The 18205-nt window shown below is 41.7% G+C and overlaps 1 protein-coding gene across 2 annotated transcripts in view; it reads right to left on the reverse strand.

Moving 5' to 3' along the window:
* Positions 1–7209: 7209 nt before the first annotated feature.
* LOC107194697 (tubulin polyglutamylase TTLL5) overlaps positions 7210–18205 on the reverse strand; it is a 34914-nt gene continuing 23918 nt past the window's right edge. For both annotated transcript variants that reach the window (XM_015584357.1, XM_015584358.1), the window contains exons 5-15: positions 10968–11074; positions 9981–10194; positions 9352–9608; positions 9076–9275; positions 8719–8948; positions 8448–8643; positions 8197–8359; positions 7987–8127; positions 7752–7902; positions 7522–7688; positions 7210–7439 (exon numbers count right to left, since the gene is read on the reverse strand). In XM_015584357.1, coding sequence (XP_015439843.1) covers positions 7220–7439; positions 7522–7688; positions 7752–7902; positions 7987–8127; positions 8197–8359; positions 8448–8643; positions 8719–8948; positions 9076–9275; positions 9352–9608; positions 9981–10194; positions 10968–11074 — 2046 coding nt within the window. In that variant the 3' untranslated portion in view covers positions 7210–7219. The remainder of the gene's footprint in view (positions 7440–7521; positions 7689–7751; positions 7903–7986; positions 8128–8196; positions 8360–8447; positions 8644–8718; positions 8949–9075; positions 9276–9351; positions 9609–9980; positions 10195–10967; positions 11075–18205) is intronic.

Genomic DNA, 18205 nt, shown 5'->3' on the forward strand with positions numbered 1-18205 from the left:
TGATTTCGGTTTAGGTTGTTGAAACAGTTGTTCGGAATAAAATTTCTTCATAACTCTTTCAATCGGAACTTTTATATAAGAGTTTGAAACAGTTATTTTCGGAATCGTTTCAAGCCTTGGCTGAAACTGATTGGAAATGGCTTGCGTGTATACCGATTCCGTAACTTTTCTTGTTATCGTAGTAGAATAATGAGCTATTTTTCTATCAATCGTGAACTTTGGTCCCATACTTTTGGCCGTTAGTGTATATGCATACATACACGGGGTGTCCCATTTAACGCGAGCACCATAAATATCGCACTTGCTTTCTGATGATAGAATGAAATATGAGATGAGAATACTATTCGGTCGGTAGTAGACAAATACCGTGACAAGCAAATAATTTTTATCAAGGTTTTTCGACGTTTCGAAGGTCAGCGATGTTTCTTTTTTAAATAGGAACAATGTTCTCCTTTTATCACTTCTATTCTCCGACACTTCTTTCTATCTTCAAAAACAGGTGTGACGCTAAAGGCGATCACGTTAGATGGGACAGCCCGTACATAATCTTTCGAGTCTTTGAACCGATATTCGACACGTTGACAGCGCTGAGGAGCTTCGATCGATCGATTGTTTAGTCTTATCGATTACGTAACGATTATTTGCCGCCGTTATATTAAGATCCCAAACGAATCCGTTCGTGATTCAAGCCGAACGCGTAAGGGAAGAGGGAGGGGGATACAGGCTTGTCCGTTGTGAGTGACGAGGAGGTCAAGATTTACGATTCAAAGCGTTATCCAGCGCACATTCGCTGTCTATCCCCCGGCGACGACTCCAGAAACGACGAAATGGCCTCTGACACCCCGAATACATTCCCGTGTAAAAGGTGTCGTTTGCTTAACGAACCGTTTTTTGTTCTTTTTTTTGTTTTTCTCTATCGGAAGTCAGGTATCGAGACCGCCTGTCGGTTAATGGTCCCCGGCCCAAACGTCGCGCTCTGGACCTTGGTCTCGCATTTTGTGATTATTATTTAAGGTTAAAATAGCTAAGCGTTACCGTGTAAGGTAGGTTAAGATTTCTCACAATATCGTTCACATCCCATTCGTAATCGTCTCCTGTCCGCGCTTGATTCAAGAGAAAACAAAACAAAAAAAATAAAAAGAGACTCTCTGTCGATGGCGTGTAAAAGACTTCGAGACGGCGATGACGAGGAATAGATTCGTGCATTTATATACTTTTATAAGATCCGCCAAGATCGCGCCTTGGAGCGATGGAGGAAACGTGGAACCGTGAAAGAGAGAGAGAGAGAGAGAGAGAGAGAAATTGTGTGTGTGTGTTCCACGTTGCGGAGACCACCACGTTTGTAATCCGTATGACGTACTAGCTCTTACTGTTCTGTAACATAAGTTTCTAGGTGTAACCGTTAAAGAGGTGTAGATTATTCTCTCTTGATTCTCATGGTAAACATTCTACTTTTTTCTTCTTTTTTTTTTTGCGTCCATTGATTCTTGTGGCGGAAGGCACTCGGTCCCCTTTACGACGGAACTCTGTGCGCTATAGTCGTTCGTTTTTTTTGTTGGGGGGGGGAGGGTGGGTCGATGGAACGAGTATTCCGTATGTCGACGTTCGCCGAGATTTTGCCAGGAGAACAAAGATCGAATACGCCCGACAGTGTTTCTATTTTCACCGTAATAGAATCCACGTAAGCACACATACACACAGACACACACACACATTATATATACCTTGTCGTGTCCCGACCACAAATGTACACTCCGTTTTTTTTTCTCCCGGTTAAGAGTTCATTCTTCGCAAGGGCATTGGATCGCGTGAACATTGTCCACGCTGTCGCGTCGTTTCACCACACTCGATGATGGCTCTCGTGGTTTTCATGGCGAAATGCTCGATACGTAAGGGTCGAGGATCGTTGTGCCTTCGAGTAAAGCGCGTTGATACGTTTTGTGGATCGTATGGAGATGCAGAGACATCCATTTTGTGATTCCGTACGCAGTTGTTCGGTGTTTTTTTTTTTTATACTTCCCTTAATGCTTATCTAGGATAGCTTGTGTACCCTAAAGAGTGTTTCAATAAAATTGACAATGAAATCAAACAACCGAGTCTCACTCAAGGTAACGCTATGAACTTTAAGAATATGTCAGAGTTAATTATCAAATCGACGTTAAAGAAGCATCGCGTCGAGCGGACCGTCCGTCGAAAGTCGGGATTTTCCTTTTATTAAGTCGCACGGGGGAAGGCGCCGGGCATAAATACGGCTACCTGACGTGCTGAGGGGCAGAAGTTTGTGAGACGTCGATCGCGACACATCAGGAAGCCATCAACCATCGATCACCACGTTTTTGGAAACCTGTGTTATTGAAGCCTCACACACACGGGGTCGCTGGCGCCTCCACCGGGGTTCTATGACCCCACGCTCTCACCACGCGGGGTCTCTGGCACCACCACCGGGGGTTTTATGACCCCACACTCTTACCACACAGGGTCTCTGGCGCCCTCCTTCGGGGGTTCTGTGACCCCCCGCTCTCCCCATGCGGAGTCGCAGGCGTCTCCACCGGGGGTTCCATGACCCCACGGTCTCTCTACAATGGGACTCTGGCGCTAACTCTGGGGTTCTATGACCCCGCGCTCCAACACACAGGGTCTCTGGCGCCACCTGTGGGGTTTCTATGACCCCACGTTCACACCAACCGGGGTCCCTGGCACCTCCTCCGGGGTTCTGTGACCCCACGCACACCCCATGCGGAGTCCCAGGCGCCTCCAACGGGGGTTTTATGACCCCACGCTTCAACGCACGGGGCCCTTAAAATTGTGGAAACTGAAAGTTGGTGGTTAGTAGAATTGGCAGAAACTGAATGTTGGTGGTTAGTAGAATTGCCGGAAACTGAATATTGGTGGTTAGTAGAATTGTCGGAAACTTAATATTGGTGGTTAGTAGAATTCGCGAAAACTTAATGTTGGCGGTTAGTAGAATTCGCGGAAACAAAATGTTGGTGGTTAGTAGAATTCGCGGAAACAAAATGTTGGTGGTTAGTAGAATTGGCAGAAACTGAATGTTGGTGGTTAGTAGAATTGCCGGAAACTGAATGTTGGTGGTTAGTAGAATTGTCGGAAACTTACTATTGGTGGTTAGTAGAATTCGCGGAAACAAAATGATGGTGGTTAGTAGAATTGTCGGAAACTTAATATTGGTGGTTAGTAGAATTGGCAGAAACTGAATGTTGGTGGTTAGTAGAATTGGCAGAAACTGAATGTTGGTGGTTAGTAGAATTGTCGGAAACTTAATGTTGGCGGTTAGTAGAATTGTCGGAAACTTAATGTTGGCGGTTAGTAGAATTCGCGGAAACTGAATGTTGGTGGTTAGTAGAATTCGCGGAAACAAAATGTTGGTGGTTAGTAGAATTCTCGGAAACAAAATGTTGGTGGTTAGTAGAATTGGCGGAAACTGAATGTTGGTGGTTAGTAGAATTGGCAGAAACTGAATATTTGTGGATAGTAGAATTACTTCTATTGAACAATGTAAGTAAGGAAATGTAAAGAGCTCTTAGTTAGCACTCTCAGACACTAGACTAATATGAAGGAAGTTTTAGAAGGAAATGGTCTTGGAATTCAAGTTTATTATATTTTACTTCGAGTACTTTAATTTGAAGATAATTTTATAATGCGAAAATACGTATGCTTGTAGATACATACAGTCGATGCCTTTTAATATCATTTAAATATTCGAAGATCTAAGAAGGCTGCTCAATACTCGGCCCTATAACAACTGGCGAAACGACAGATGCTAGTAGCCATAAATTTTACGTAACTGACATTTTTTTGGCCGCAATGTTTATTCGCTCGTCTCGATACAGTTGTCAAATTTCCGAGTAACGATTTTAATTATTTATATTCGATTATAATAAAATAGTTGTACATAGCAGTTATTTTATTTATAATAAATGCAGTAAGCTGACTAGTAAGTTTTACAAATCACAGGTAGGAAGGGAGTGTCGCGTACGCAACACAGAGGTATGTATTAACAATTTCTTTTGTTTTTGTTTTTATGTATGTACATCGTCTCGGATAATTTCGCCTATCATTTCGATTCAACGTTTCCCTGCGATCGAGTATTTTCAAATTTTCTTCCTTTACATTGCGCGTTTAACTCGATAAATTCGCGAAACTAACTGCTGTCAGGAAACAGACTGAAAAATATCGATACACTGAAATCATCGATTATACCAAGATGATCTGCAATGTTTCACAGGCAGTAGCGTTTAAAATGAATGTATAACTTACTGCATAAAGACGACAAAGCAAACTTCATTGTTGGGCATCAATTTACGCGCATATTTTCCATGAGAACACAATAGAGAGCTCGCGTCAGAAAAATACACCATTACAGAAGGCTTGTCGCTTAACAAGCTGCAAATACTTAAGCACAATAATAATGTAACATACAGATAATTTCACATTTCGAGTATATTAAAAGCTATATAAAATCTCATGCCTTCCTGAGTCCGTTTAAACATAACAAGCGTTAGTTATTAATCCTCTACCGGTCTCGCAATTTAGACAATTTTTAGTTACCTACGCGTGGTCCACATTCAAATAAGCATCATACTTTTCACTAATATACACTCGACTTCGCCGAATTTGCATCGTCACACTTATGCCATTCATTCGGAATACCGGCTGCACAATATTTGTATAAATAAAATATGGACCCATGTTATTCAACGGATAAAAAATCGCAGGAAGCTATTTAACAATAAGTAACTTCAAAATGCAATTTCTTTTAAGTAATATAATCACATGTGCCGTTAGCGTATTGAGAAATTAACACTGTGAAATTATATTGTGATATTTCTTTTCATGAAATAATAATCATAAATAATAAATATGGTTTTGTGCATTCTCACAGTACCTCACACGACTCCGTTACTCAAAGTGTCTACCTTTTAAATAAACTTGTTTGGGATATAAAAAATATATTAGGATAGTAAAGAAACGATATGTTTATAAAATAATGGCAGTATGTACTTTACGCGTGATCATCTTAATTTAAGACGTCAAGCTCTTACACATCTATAATGGACGCAAATCACGAGATGGAACCGATATGCTTGTTGTTTTAAATAAATATCGTATGCATTGTGAAACTATATAGTTGATGATGCAAAGTCGAGCAATTAAACATAATGTATGAAGTGTACGAATGCAGACAATATTCTACGAAGTACTTGTATCTTTTATCCAAACAAATATATATTACTTCATCTCGTACGAAATAATACTTTAACTATACCATAAATAATATATATATTATTAAAAATAAAAAAAAAAATAACATTGAATGTGATGAAATAATGTACACTTGATCAATACGTATTTAGTACCATACTTTTAAACCTACTCGTTGTATAATTTTTGGGTGTAGATCTATGACAGAGAAAAGTATTAGTAGTGCCATATTGAACTGATTTCAACGTTTCACGTTATCAATTACAATAATGTTAATAACAATATTCATTCATGCTTCAATAAATGTAAGTATCTCTTTGTGCCTAGCAAAGGATAAGGTTAGAACCGTTTATATTCGTTTCGTGTGAGATCAACTCACTGCGACCAACATGTAAATATATTGAACAATGATGATGCAAGATATTACGTTTAATACAATAATATTCATGTCGACGCATGAATTTGTATCACAGCAAATGAGTTGGATTTCATGTTCATAAATGATCCGAATTCGACTTAAGTAACGAAAAATGGAAAAATACAACTCTTTCGATCGCGTATAATGTTTAGAAAGCCCGTGAAACACGACTGAAATATTTTTTTGGAAGTAGAAGCTGCAAGTCCTTGTTGGTAAAAACTGACGGCATTATATGGATGGATACGATCTATGGTAATTTTATGCTAATGGTGGATTGGAACCTGCCAACCATACCGACAAATGTTCCTCAATGCACGGTGTAACTTAACATCATCGAGTGTCTTCACGTGTCACTGTACCACAACGTAAATATCATTGTGCGAGCAGATGTATCATTATTACTATACAAAGTACTATTCGTATTTTAGAACAATTTTGTTCCACTTCCTTATCCACTTCTCACTCTTATTGCACTTGAAAAAATTGATCTCGAGCAATTCTTAGTTTGATTTAACATCACTACAGCTTGCTCACAATAATTCAATTCGTTGGATGTTCGTGTGTAAATCCTTTTAGCATCTATACCTTAATGCCTAACTACTATATCCTTCATGGACGAATTCAATGTCTCAGACGAACTGTTATTAAATAATTGTTATATATCACTTGAACGAGCAACAAATAATCGTAAAAACAAAATTAGAACACGCTAAGTTTGTCTGCCTTTGTCCTTTAAGTTGACTAGAAAGGAAAGATGTTCAACAAAACTTTACCTCAAACAAAACTGCTCGCTTCGACTGAACAAAGATATAGCTTAATTAGGAACATGAATAATAAAACTATTAAATACGAGTTATTAATACTAATTTAGCTATGAAATTAGGTGAAGCTTAACTACAGGAAAATTAATTGATAAGTACGTGAACAAGACTACACACTCTACTGAACAGTGTAAAAGAAGAACATATTTTATCTGCAAAAGAAAACAAACTAAGTGTTGTGTTTAAAACGACGATCGAGAGAATTCTTTTAGATACAATGAAGTTCTAAGAAGTAAATATTGATCGCCTGTCAAGTAGGTCGATAGAACGCGTTTTCGTCAAAGTGTAATAATTGATACGTTAGTTATTTAATATATATCTTGCTTTACCCTACGACTGTTTCAATTTTCATTGGCCACCAGTGTTCATACGATAAAACTCGAAGAAACCTAATGACCAAAACATCTCGTAACTTCGAGATATACTTCTATCTAGCTTCGACGAATCTTTGATGCTGAAGACTAGTTTCAAGATAAAATCGTAGTGTAAACTTCACCATGAAAGTTCGACGTTGTTCGTTGGAAGTAGTCTGTAGTGAACTCCTTCTAGCTTAATAAATATAAGCAAATATTAAAGCGCTCCCGAAAGCGTACCCAAAATATTAGTTCTATGACGGTTTTTCTGTGCAATATTCAGATGGGAAACGTTAAGATAACGCGTGGATGATTGTCCACTGGTACTGGGAAGTCCTAGGCAGCCGTGTTTAAATATTCTAACGAGCAAATGTAACGGCTATTCCGTATGTTCGTAGACTGCACGGCTATGTGCGCGGGGCTTTCGTAGGCCTTGTAATGGACTGATTGCATTTACATTGCTCGCTAGTAGCGGCGTTTGAATACACGCGAGATGTAATGTGTGGCAGAGAGCCTAATAAGTTAGGACCTGGTAAACTACCTGCAAATCCGCTTCTGCCCAGGAAACTATGAGCGCATTTGTACAGCCTCGTTTGAAGAATCAGTATATCGTCCAAGTCTTCTTCACTGTTTCACAATTTAACGATCGAATTAGAAATATGACGCGATTAAAATCGTGATATCGAAAAAGCTTAGATTGTAGTCTTACTTTGCAGCGGCCAGAAACTTCTGAAACAGTCGATTCGGAACGGTACGAGGACGATCCACTGTATCCGAATAGAGATCCGTTTCTCGATTGTACAGATGCAAAAAGTCTGAGAGCTGTTTCGCGGTAATAGCGGCTCGATCTTTGTCGCCAAGTTTACTGCTTGGTAACTGCGCGAAAAAACGTGTAAATTAGAAGTTATTGTACTTGAAGAGATGTTTCGTACGACATACCGTAAAGAAGAAAGGTGTTCTCAAATTACTGGCCGACTGCTGAAGAAATTTCATCACGAGATCGCAACACGCTGGATCTGCGTTTGGCTGCGATATCTTACGCAATATGTGCCCTAAATATAAACCGAAAGCTTTTCTAGCTTCTCCAGGGCTGAAAGAAAAAAAATATATATACATTACGCGATAACCAGAGATTTATTTCTTAGGTAAATGTATCGATTGTTCAATAACCTACCTAAGTTTATTTCCATCGTGCATGGACTGTACTACCTGACTTTTATATTTATGCTTGTCAATATCCATATTTTCTTTACTGTCACCGCGATCTAAGCTCTGTTTGTGGCCTTTCACCAACGCTCTCTCGTACCGTTCGTATCTGTAACGAGATCCCCGATCGTACTTTAAAAACAGCCATGGAATTTCACAAGATTTTTCGCTAATGTACCTAGAGAGTCTGTCCAGAGTCACTTCAGGAATAATGAAACCGGTAGTACGACTGGCCGCGGGGAATAATTGTTCGTGCAACATCAGATTGTGATTCGTGTTAACGTGCTGGGCTCTGCCTGGTCCTAATGGATCCGAAACGACCGGTATCCCAGTTGCTGGATCTGAAAATATCAGATAATATTTCGCTGTAAGTTACGGATGAAATATAATACGCGAGGAATGCACGATGAAACGACAGTTCTTGTATACCTAAATATTGCGAATACATTTCCCACGACTTGGGGCTAGGAAATATACGAACGAACCCTCCTCTTCGTTCGAATTGCGCTTTCGCCGACACGACTATACGCTGTTGCTCCGATGTTAATCCCGATTTATTGATATTGCTTTTGCTAACGTTCTTCTTTCTCTGGGACAAAGCCTCGGCCGAATGTACCCTTCTACACTGGAATCGGATAAAATGCTAACCTGCACGAGTCGCTGTTGTGCAACCGTGTAAAATGACGAGAAAATAACATACACTAACTGTTCGTTTAGTCGAAATGACCGTGGATCTATTCAGGTGGGTCGTTTGGGGCCGCGACACTGGATCCACCGCTGGTATACCGACAAGGGTAAGCAGATCGGCTATTAAGGCTGATTTCAATCTAACATCGAGCGGCGAATCGCATCCCAACGACGGCGTTAGATTCACCTCCAGTAGCCATGGTTTTAGCGTGTCGTCGATTAGAACATCGAAACCGAATAACTCTAAAAACAGACATCAAGATTATCGGGACAGCCAAAAGTTTCGGCACTGATATGTTTCAAATTCGAATCGAAAGTTTCCAGGATCTTATTCAACGATGAAAATATCAATCGAGTCAGCGGTAATTACCGAAGCAAGTCTCCGGATGTTTGACGAACTGTTTGATGCCGCTGACGATCCCAGAGGCGGTCGCTAGGATCGATTTTATTATAATATCTTCGATTCGTTGCATCAGCAACTCCGTGTCCTGTCCCATAGAGCGTAAATGCCTCAGCAACGCCGACAGTGTCCATTTGTGGCCCACATCCTCCGCGTCTGGATCTTCGCTTCTGGACAATTCGAAATATAAATGGAATGACAAATCGACGAGGGGTCTGAAGAAGGTAACGAACGATCGATCCTTACTTTACGTAATCCACGTGGAATTTGTTGATGCTGTAATTGCAGAGATGCATACAGGGATTCCAGACGTACTGGTTGCCACCGTCGTACTTCACCGTGGCGAACCGAACCAAACCCTCCTCGTATAGGTAGATCAACAACGGATCGTAGTTCGTCACGGCTACGTAAAGCCGCAGATCGCATTTGTGGCCGTCGACCAACAAAGGATTGTTTATATATTGCGCGACGATCACGGATTCGTCCGTGAGGATTTTCTCGGGCTGCAACCGGAACATTTTAATACCATGATCTTACTTAATCGTTCAAATTAATTGTAAATACGAACAGGGACTCTGACTTCGTTGCTTGGGTCTCGATACGAGACAGACGTCTGTTTGTACACAGTTTTTCGCGTTAACACGTAAAGTAGCGAAGTACTTAAGAGATCGACGAGGATCGTCTGAGTACGCGTACAAAGTCTACTAAAGGTCCTGATAGGGGACACAATTTACGGTTTTTTTCTTTTCCATTCGAAATGAAGCTACAACGAAGTTCATCCAAAATGTATCAATAACGAATAATGTACAGCATGGCAATATAGTTAGAGTCCACTGTATATTCGGAACTTATACACTAGAAATTATTATGCTCACACTGTTAACGATATAAATGCCACGTCCGCGGGAACTGGCTTTCGGTTTGACAATCCAGGGACCGCGATACCTAAAATGCGCGGTGAGCAACTCCCTGGACTCGTTCGGCAACAGAAACGTTTGGGGTATGAAGTCCAGGTTCCGCAGACCTTTGCTGCGTTGCATCGCCTCGATGTTCTTGTACAGACGATCCTTCCGTGTGATTTCGTACGACCTGTAACGCAGCCAAGGTACTGTTGAGCTCTACGAAATAGGAAAAATGAACATCTGGGAATCAGGTCGGCCCTCGAATGATTAATGGAATACATATCCATGCTGTTCAAACCTTCACCGGCGAATTCAACCGACCGCGAAGAAGAAATATTCGTACTTCAAACAAGCTATACTACCCTCCAGGGTTGGGTCCTGAACAAGGTCGGGCGAAATGTCATCTAATTAGAAAATCTAAATTGCAATTACACTGTAATTTTACAATTGTATCATCATTTTTCTTAGAAATTTAGTATAGTTAATTACAATGTAATGTGTACAATGTACAATTGTAATTGTCTTGGAAAGTGTGTGTGCAATCCTTGTGATTCGGATGTTGTAATTAGTAGACTGCGGATTTTATGCATTTGTAACCCATAAAACTCTGTGAAATACAATAAAACACAAAAACTTTCATCGGATCCAATGAGTTTTCTATTTTACTCTGAACCCAATAAGATACTTAAGAGGAGAAACAAATTTCTACATTTGCGCCTCTTTATAAATTACTTTAGAAAATGTTATTTTGCATACCAAATCCGCGGTCCAGTAATTAGATTACATTTCGCCCAACTCTGGCCCCTGGCGGAGCTGCAACAAAATTCTCGACGTGTTCACCCAGAGACGCGGGGCGAAATGTTCCCATGCGAGTAGTTAGCACGGCAGCGAACCTAAGACTTTTCATTCCGAATGATCGAACAAGATGAATCTTACGTAAGATCGAATATTTATGTCTACCTAGGGAAATGATTCATTTTCTGATGGGGCATCAGGTTCCGAAGGATGTCCGGTTTCGGATGGTTCCCCATCCAGAGGATGTTAAACTCCGTCTCGTTCATAGGCACCTGAAACGAGAACCGTTAACGATCTGTTAGACGGGATCGATGTTGTTGCAGGCTGTTCGTGGAGATCCACGATTCGTGATTTGAAATTTCTGGCTTGTCGCCGCGAGATCGTCGTAAACAACCGATGGATACACCAGAACGTGGAAGTGTCGTTAGCCATTCACGCGCTGGCATTTAATATTCCCGCTGCATTGGGCCGTTCACGTGTATCGCCTTCGTCGACCTTGCGGTTACTTTTCGTCGGAACAATATGTATATTGTCTACGCGGACGGACTGTTAATACGTCGAGCTGAACGCTTTTGTCTGATAACAGGGAACCGGGCGCGAGAACGCGATGACGTGGACAGTCCTCGAGACTTCCCCTACTGTCCTTCACCCCTAAAGACGTAGCGTCCAATCGATTAAGAAACTCCATTCGATTTCTTGGATCTTCCCCTTCAAAATGTGTATTTCGTAAAATCCGAACTATTGCAAAAAGAAATAAAGGAAGACACTTGGTTTTTAAACACTTTCGAACGGTGTAGACTCGCGAGCAAACTCGGCTTTCACTAGGGGAAAAAGTGACGTAGGACCTCCTGCGGTTTGGTTTCGGGAATTATTGAAATATATGTCATATTAACATTCGATTAGTGTAACACTGGGCGTTAAAGGGTTAACCGGTGGATTTTAATTGAGACGGAACTATCGACCGGAATCGAGGACAGGAGACATTAACAGTCCGAATCAGAAGCTACTCGACGATTATCGCATCGTAATTACGAATTCGCTTTAGTGCATTCTGTGCTACTGTGTTTGAGATAATTAATAGGAGATTCGTAGTTTGCATTGGGTTTTATTAGTCATAGGTTAAGAAGAAGTATTCAGAAGTATTCAGGGGAAAGAGAAAAAGTAATTTCAATTCTAACAAGCAAAATTAGACGGTCCCTGACAGGGAATTCGTCACGTGGAGGTCAACGTGTTAAACGATAACGGTGCGTTATAACCTTCGCCACGATACGTTTTTAACGTCCGTAAATAACACAATAATAACGGCCTATAAATCTACGATGGACGCGTCTCTGTGTGTCACGTCGGTAGTAGTCCTCTAGGCGTTGGAAGCTTTTAAAAAATCGTAAATCACGATCCATCCAGAAACGAGTCGATCGATTCGATCGTACACGATCCAAGGGAATGCCCTTCCGATCGTAGAATCGCTCGAACAATTTTCCCGGAAGTGTTTCCTTGTCGCGTGTACGTTCATTCGAATTGGAGCAGACGACTTTCTATGGCACTGATTTATGCAAATTGAATCGGATCTTCGCGTTAATTGACCTTCGTTGCATTACCATTGACACTTGGCAGTGGCAGGTAACGCGTCGAGAGAGCTCCTTTTGAAACGGTCTGGGGTAAAAAAAAAAAAAAAAAAAAAAAAAATACCTGTACAAAATGTTTTAAGAATCGCAACGAACGATCGATGGATTGGTCTTTAGCCGACGAATCTGAGATTTCGCTGTCGACTCGCTATTGACGACGTCTCAGCTGCGAGAAGTTTCACCAATATTTGCAGAGTTGAATCGCGGACACGAGGAGCCTGTCTAATTTGCGTGTGATGACCTAAGGCTCGATAGGGATCACCGGACAATATATCTGTCCACGTGATCCACAGGGAATCTAGATCATATCAATTTAATTGTGACGATCCCCGACGTTGCTCAAGGATTTAACGAAGTTCGACTCGATCGGTCGTTCCGTCGCGACAGATTTGCATTGGTCGCAATTTGAAGGAAACTCGACAGGATGAAAGGAAGGGAACTGAATAATACAGTTCAACAGAGTGACTGAAATTCAGACTCAGCCAATTGGGGCGATCGATTAGACCCATTCGAACAGTTATCGAAACTTTTCTTCTAATGGGTGCAGGCCACGAACAGTAATCACGTAGATTGCGGATGCAGAATACGGTATAATGCATCGAATATGACGAAGATCATGAGAGGATTACTAGGATTTGTCCCAGCTGTTAATAATACAGTTCGACGGAAATTCAGACTCACAAGGAAGGTATAATATGGTGCTAAAAGATTGTACATGAAAAACCATAAAACTCGCCAATTAGAAGTTTTCATGTATCTCCTCTGGTTTTCGAGATAGTATTTCTGAATCGAAACTTCGAGGGGTGGTTTCATCCCCTTAAAGTGAATGTTATCTGATAAAAAAAAAAAATACGTGTCCCTTATTTTTGCTTGCTTAACAGACGTACGAAGTTTCATTGAAATCGGCGTCTCCGGGTTGGGAAACCTTCCTTGTCAGCCAATTTGGGGCGATCGATCGGACCCATTCGAGCAGTTATCGAAACTTTTAAGGTAAGTATTGTCGACGAACAGTAATCAGGTTTCGGTTGCAAACTGAAAGTACGTTGTAATGCATCGAAGAGGAAGAAGAAGATAAGAGGATTACGAGGCGAAAGCTTTGTTTACGGATTAGACCCTGAACGAACAGTCTCGAAAGACAAGAAGAAACCCAACGACGACGTCGTCCCTATTGGCTACGTGACCGTGGACACGGTGCCGATGGACAAGCTCATTGACTTTTCATTTATCGTTGCAGGCTCTTCGCTCTGCCCCCGTCCGCCATATGTATTACAATGGATTTGCTTTTGCGTCACGAACGCGTGCGCTCGAAGGAACAGGATCGTTAAACGATCAGACGGTCTGCATGCAAAATAAAATCACGATGAATCCTTTCCCTCTCTCTCTTTCACGACGTCTCCGCCTCGTCTTCTTATTCTTCTCGCTCGTCGGAAACGACATCCGAAATATACACCGTCGAACTTGAGCCGAAACGTTTCCGCGTACCGTCGAATACCTCGACCATCAACACGTCTGGTAAGAATAAAGCGGTAACGAGGTATAAAGAAGCGGGACATTCGAAATGGAAGGGCTGATATACAGGGTGTCTCAGCTAACTTCATCACCTCGATTAATGACTTAACGATTCACTTTATGGAAATTTTTAGGCGTAGAACTTAAATGGCATCAAGGGGCACATCTTATAAGGCGCCTGTTTTTTTTTTGTGGGTGGAGGTATTTCAGTGATTTCAAGGTCACTGTGGTTTTTTTTAACGGATTGACCTATTTTTGGTAGTATAGATCGATAGAGGATCAAATTCTGAGTAAAAATGTGTTGACCTTCATACTTTGTGAACCTAATAGTTAACGAGGTATTTACAAAACAATGACTGTATTGAAGTTGAGGGGCATCAGTTCGAGCACCTATATCTTTCAGAGAGTAAGTACGTATTAAAAATTATTTTGTAACCTAACCCAGACCTACGAATTTTCATAAAGTGTATCGTTAAGTTATTATTCGAGGTGATCAGGTTAGCTGAGACACCCTGTATGTGTACGGCGAACAGGTACACCCCGAAGGACAGACCCTGGGGCTACAGGAGAGATCGAGGTGCCACAGACAATCGTCGGAACGACGTGATTGTGGTTGAAAGATCAAGTTCCTCGAGATCATTCGGATTATTTTATCGTGGAGCTAATTTAGGCAGATGTATATTTGACTCACTCGTCTATAGCTATGGACAGTGCTATAGAAATGTATGAGTTAGTGTACTTATTCTAGACCATAGTTTCACAACCTTTTTTGGCTGATGCCCCACATCAACGACTCAAAGACCTCGGTGGTCTCCTAGCATAATAGTAAAACCAAGTTCTGAAAAAGTTTAACATTAATCGTTCAGTTTCCCAACTATTCTTGGCTTTTGCCCCCCTATTTCAAAGTTTCTTTTTCATTCAGCGTTTCGTTTGTGGACTTATCTCCACCATAAAAATTTCCAAGTGTGGTTGTACGTTTGATCTTTGAATCTTTAGCAGCGGTAGCGCCCAACAATCGGGAACGTATGCTCTACACCAATATCGTTTCTATATATTAGGGATACCCATAAGTAATCAATTATTTTGCATTCACAGACAAAATTTGTTTTTCAAATAACATTTTTATTTTTTAATCGATTATATAATTCAATCCCCCTTTTGTGAAAGTCTGAAATTCATTATCGAATTGAACTGGGCGTCCACTTCGATGCTTGTCTGACAAGTCCTAATCACTAGCAGCAAATCTTCAACACATCTCCGTATGTATCACAAATTTACCTAGTTGTTTCTGTTGCACTAAATCCGGCGTGAAAATGAAAAAGTACACAATTACGAATATGGCTTTCAGAAGGTACAACACATTTTGTTGCAGAGCTATAAGAAAAAATTATATTGATGGGAATAAATTGCTAACAAGCTGGTTGAAGAATAACACTAAAAAAATTTGTGCTTACACTTGTCCGGTTGTTACAGAACCAATGAGAAATAAGGTCTTGAGAAAATAATTGATTACTTATGGGTACCCCTAATATATGTGAAACTGTGTACAGCCGTTGTTCGCCAAAAGGAAGCACGCCACGGCTGAATACCACAAGTCCATCGAGAATGGTACTTCCCAAGGACTTGGTTTCCATTCGACTCGAAGGTCCCTGGCCCCGTCACCGTCGTTACCAATACCGGTCGATCTATGTCGAGGATCGATCGGAAGGAAACGTCGCCTCGCGACGCGGAAATCAAAGAGGAAATCTGACGAACGAACAGGGGCGAAGTGGGTAGAGGTACACACATCGCCAGTTTCCTGCGAGTCACCTGACAAAAAGAGAGAGAGAGAGAGAGAGAGAGAGAGAGAGGGTCTCCGATGTCACGGAGAGGACCGGTTGGCTTTTCAGTCATGGACCTTCCTTCTGCGAGCAAAACGGCGTGTGACCCTCAAACCTTATCCCACCAGAGATCCGTTCTCGCGTCCTCACCTGTTGTCCACCGTATAATCTTAACGCGAGCACGTAGAACGAAGAGAGAGGAAAGAGACACGCCGAGCCTAAACTTCACGCACACGTGTTTTATCTCGTGTGTTTGTGATACCCGGCTCTCTGTTTCTTTTCGTACACCTTTTTTTCCCAAACGGTAGGTTCTCGCCGTTTCTAATCTGTTCCGTTCATCTGGCCTCGAGGTAACTCGTATTTTTAAACGTACACACGTCCAGAGTAACGTGGACGATGACTCTACTCGAGTGTCATCGGACACTGGGTGTGGACACAGGTGGCGATGAACCGATTAATTAACTCGATCAAGTCGCGATGGGCAGACTTCTTCCTATGATTGAAAGGTCCGGATAGACCTTTATTCATTTGTCTTTAGGTATGTTTTGAAATATTCTTTGAACTTCTATAAAGAGTTTCTATAATAATTAAGTTCATTTATGCAAGGTATAATGGTGCGTGAAGTTTCTGAAATATCTTGAGTCAGAATGGACCCAGGCACCTTTTTATAAAATGCTGATACAAACAACTATATTCTATAGTTAATTTATATGATATAAGCTATAATGGTGCGTCAAGTTTCTGAGATCTTTGGTCAGAATGGACCCAGGCACCTTTTTATAAAATGCTGATACAAACAACTATATTCTATAGTTAATTTATATGATATAAGCTATAATGGTGCGTCAAGTTTCTGAGATCTTTGGTCAGAATGGACCCAGGCACCTTTTTATAAAATGCTGATACAAACAACTATATTCTTTAGTTAATTTATATGATATAAGCTATAATGGTGCGTGAAGTTTCTGAGATCTTGGGTCAGAATGGACCCAGGCACCTTTTTATAAAATGCTGATACAAACAACTATATTCTATAGTTAATTTATATGATATAAGCTATAATGGTGCGTCAAGTTTCTGAGATCTTGGGTCAGAATGGACCCAGGCACCTTTTTATAAAATGCTGATACAAACATCTGTATGCTTTAGTTAATTTTGGGTCAGAATCGACCCAGATACTGTCGTCGGAGGGATAAAAATTGTCCCATCGTGTTTTTGTGCATCGATGAAGCATCAAGGAGAATAACGAACGAACATGCTGTTCCGTGTTCTGGCCCCTTTTTTCCGTGCCGATTCTTGCCTCCCGTCGCTGGCTAGGCTCGGGATTTATCGCGGAATCCCCCTCGGCTGACAAATGTCGTAACCGCGAGAAAAATGCATCCGGTGGACGAGGAACGGGGCGAAGAGGCGTGTTCGGCTAACGTTGTGACCCCCAGAGGGGAAAGACGCAGACTATGCGATCTAGACACGCGGAAACGTCGGGGGGAATCCGTGATGTTCACGTTGGCAAACAGCGCCGTCAACCGGCTAAACGGACGTTAATTAGAACGAAGCACCGCGACGGAGAAAAAGAGTCGTACCAGAGTGTCGATCGTCTTTCATACCGGCAGGTTTCAACTTGGCCATTCTCGTTAAGGTGTACGCGGGTTGCTTTCACCAGGTATCGATCGGTGGATCCTCCGAGAGCTACTTTGTCGCTCGAGAGACGAATCGTTAGACGCTGGCACGTGGTACAGCTTAGTTGAAAATAATAGTTGCTACTTTCGATGGCCACCGAGTGGAATTTCTTAGATGAACGGACTTTCTGATTTTAGCTTGACTTATTTGCTTCTTTCCACACCTTCAAGCGTAATGTCATCGTTGTACAGTAAATCATCGATGAGTGTTCGAAGACTCATCGGCACTGAGTGTTCAGACGCGATCTCCCCCACCACTGGACGCATGATTGGTTCCACAGGGGACCCGTCCAGTGGTGGAGATGACACGTCTGAACACTCAGTGCCGAGGATCCTTCGAACACTCCTCGAGGATTTACTGTATTCTGTGGATAACTACTCTCGTTGTCTTTTTTCTGCAATTTACAATTTTGTAATCTCATTTCCCGCTCTGTACACATATACAAAAGGACCCGTTGCCCCTTAGATATATAAATCATAAGGCTAGGAACCGAGTTGATCTATTGGACCGTTCGACACCAGTGATAAATCACGGCCGCGATAACGGCGAAGGTGACGATCGAGCATCCTGTTGGATCGATTAAAGGAAGACCGTCGATGGCGTAGATGGGTCAAACGTGATCCAAGAGCCGTGCATCTGCTCCTCGTCGCTTTTACTCTGAGCCACATATTGCGTTACCGATCAAGGATAACGAGCTCTGCTCCGCTCGAGAGTCTCGAAGGAATGGAGTCGAGGCTCTGGAATTGTCTCTTCCTCTCTGTCTCCCTTCCCG

Source organism: Dufourea novaeangliae, unplaced genomic scaffold, assembly GCF_001272555.1.
Source record: "Dufourea novaeangliae isolate 0120121106 unplaced genomic scaffold, ASM127255v1 scaffold8, whole genome shotgun sequence".
Taxonomy (NCBI): domain Eukaryota; kingdom Metazoa; phylum Arthropoda; class Insecta; order Hymenoptera; family Halictidae; genus Dufourea; species Dufourea novaeangliae.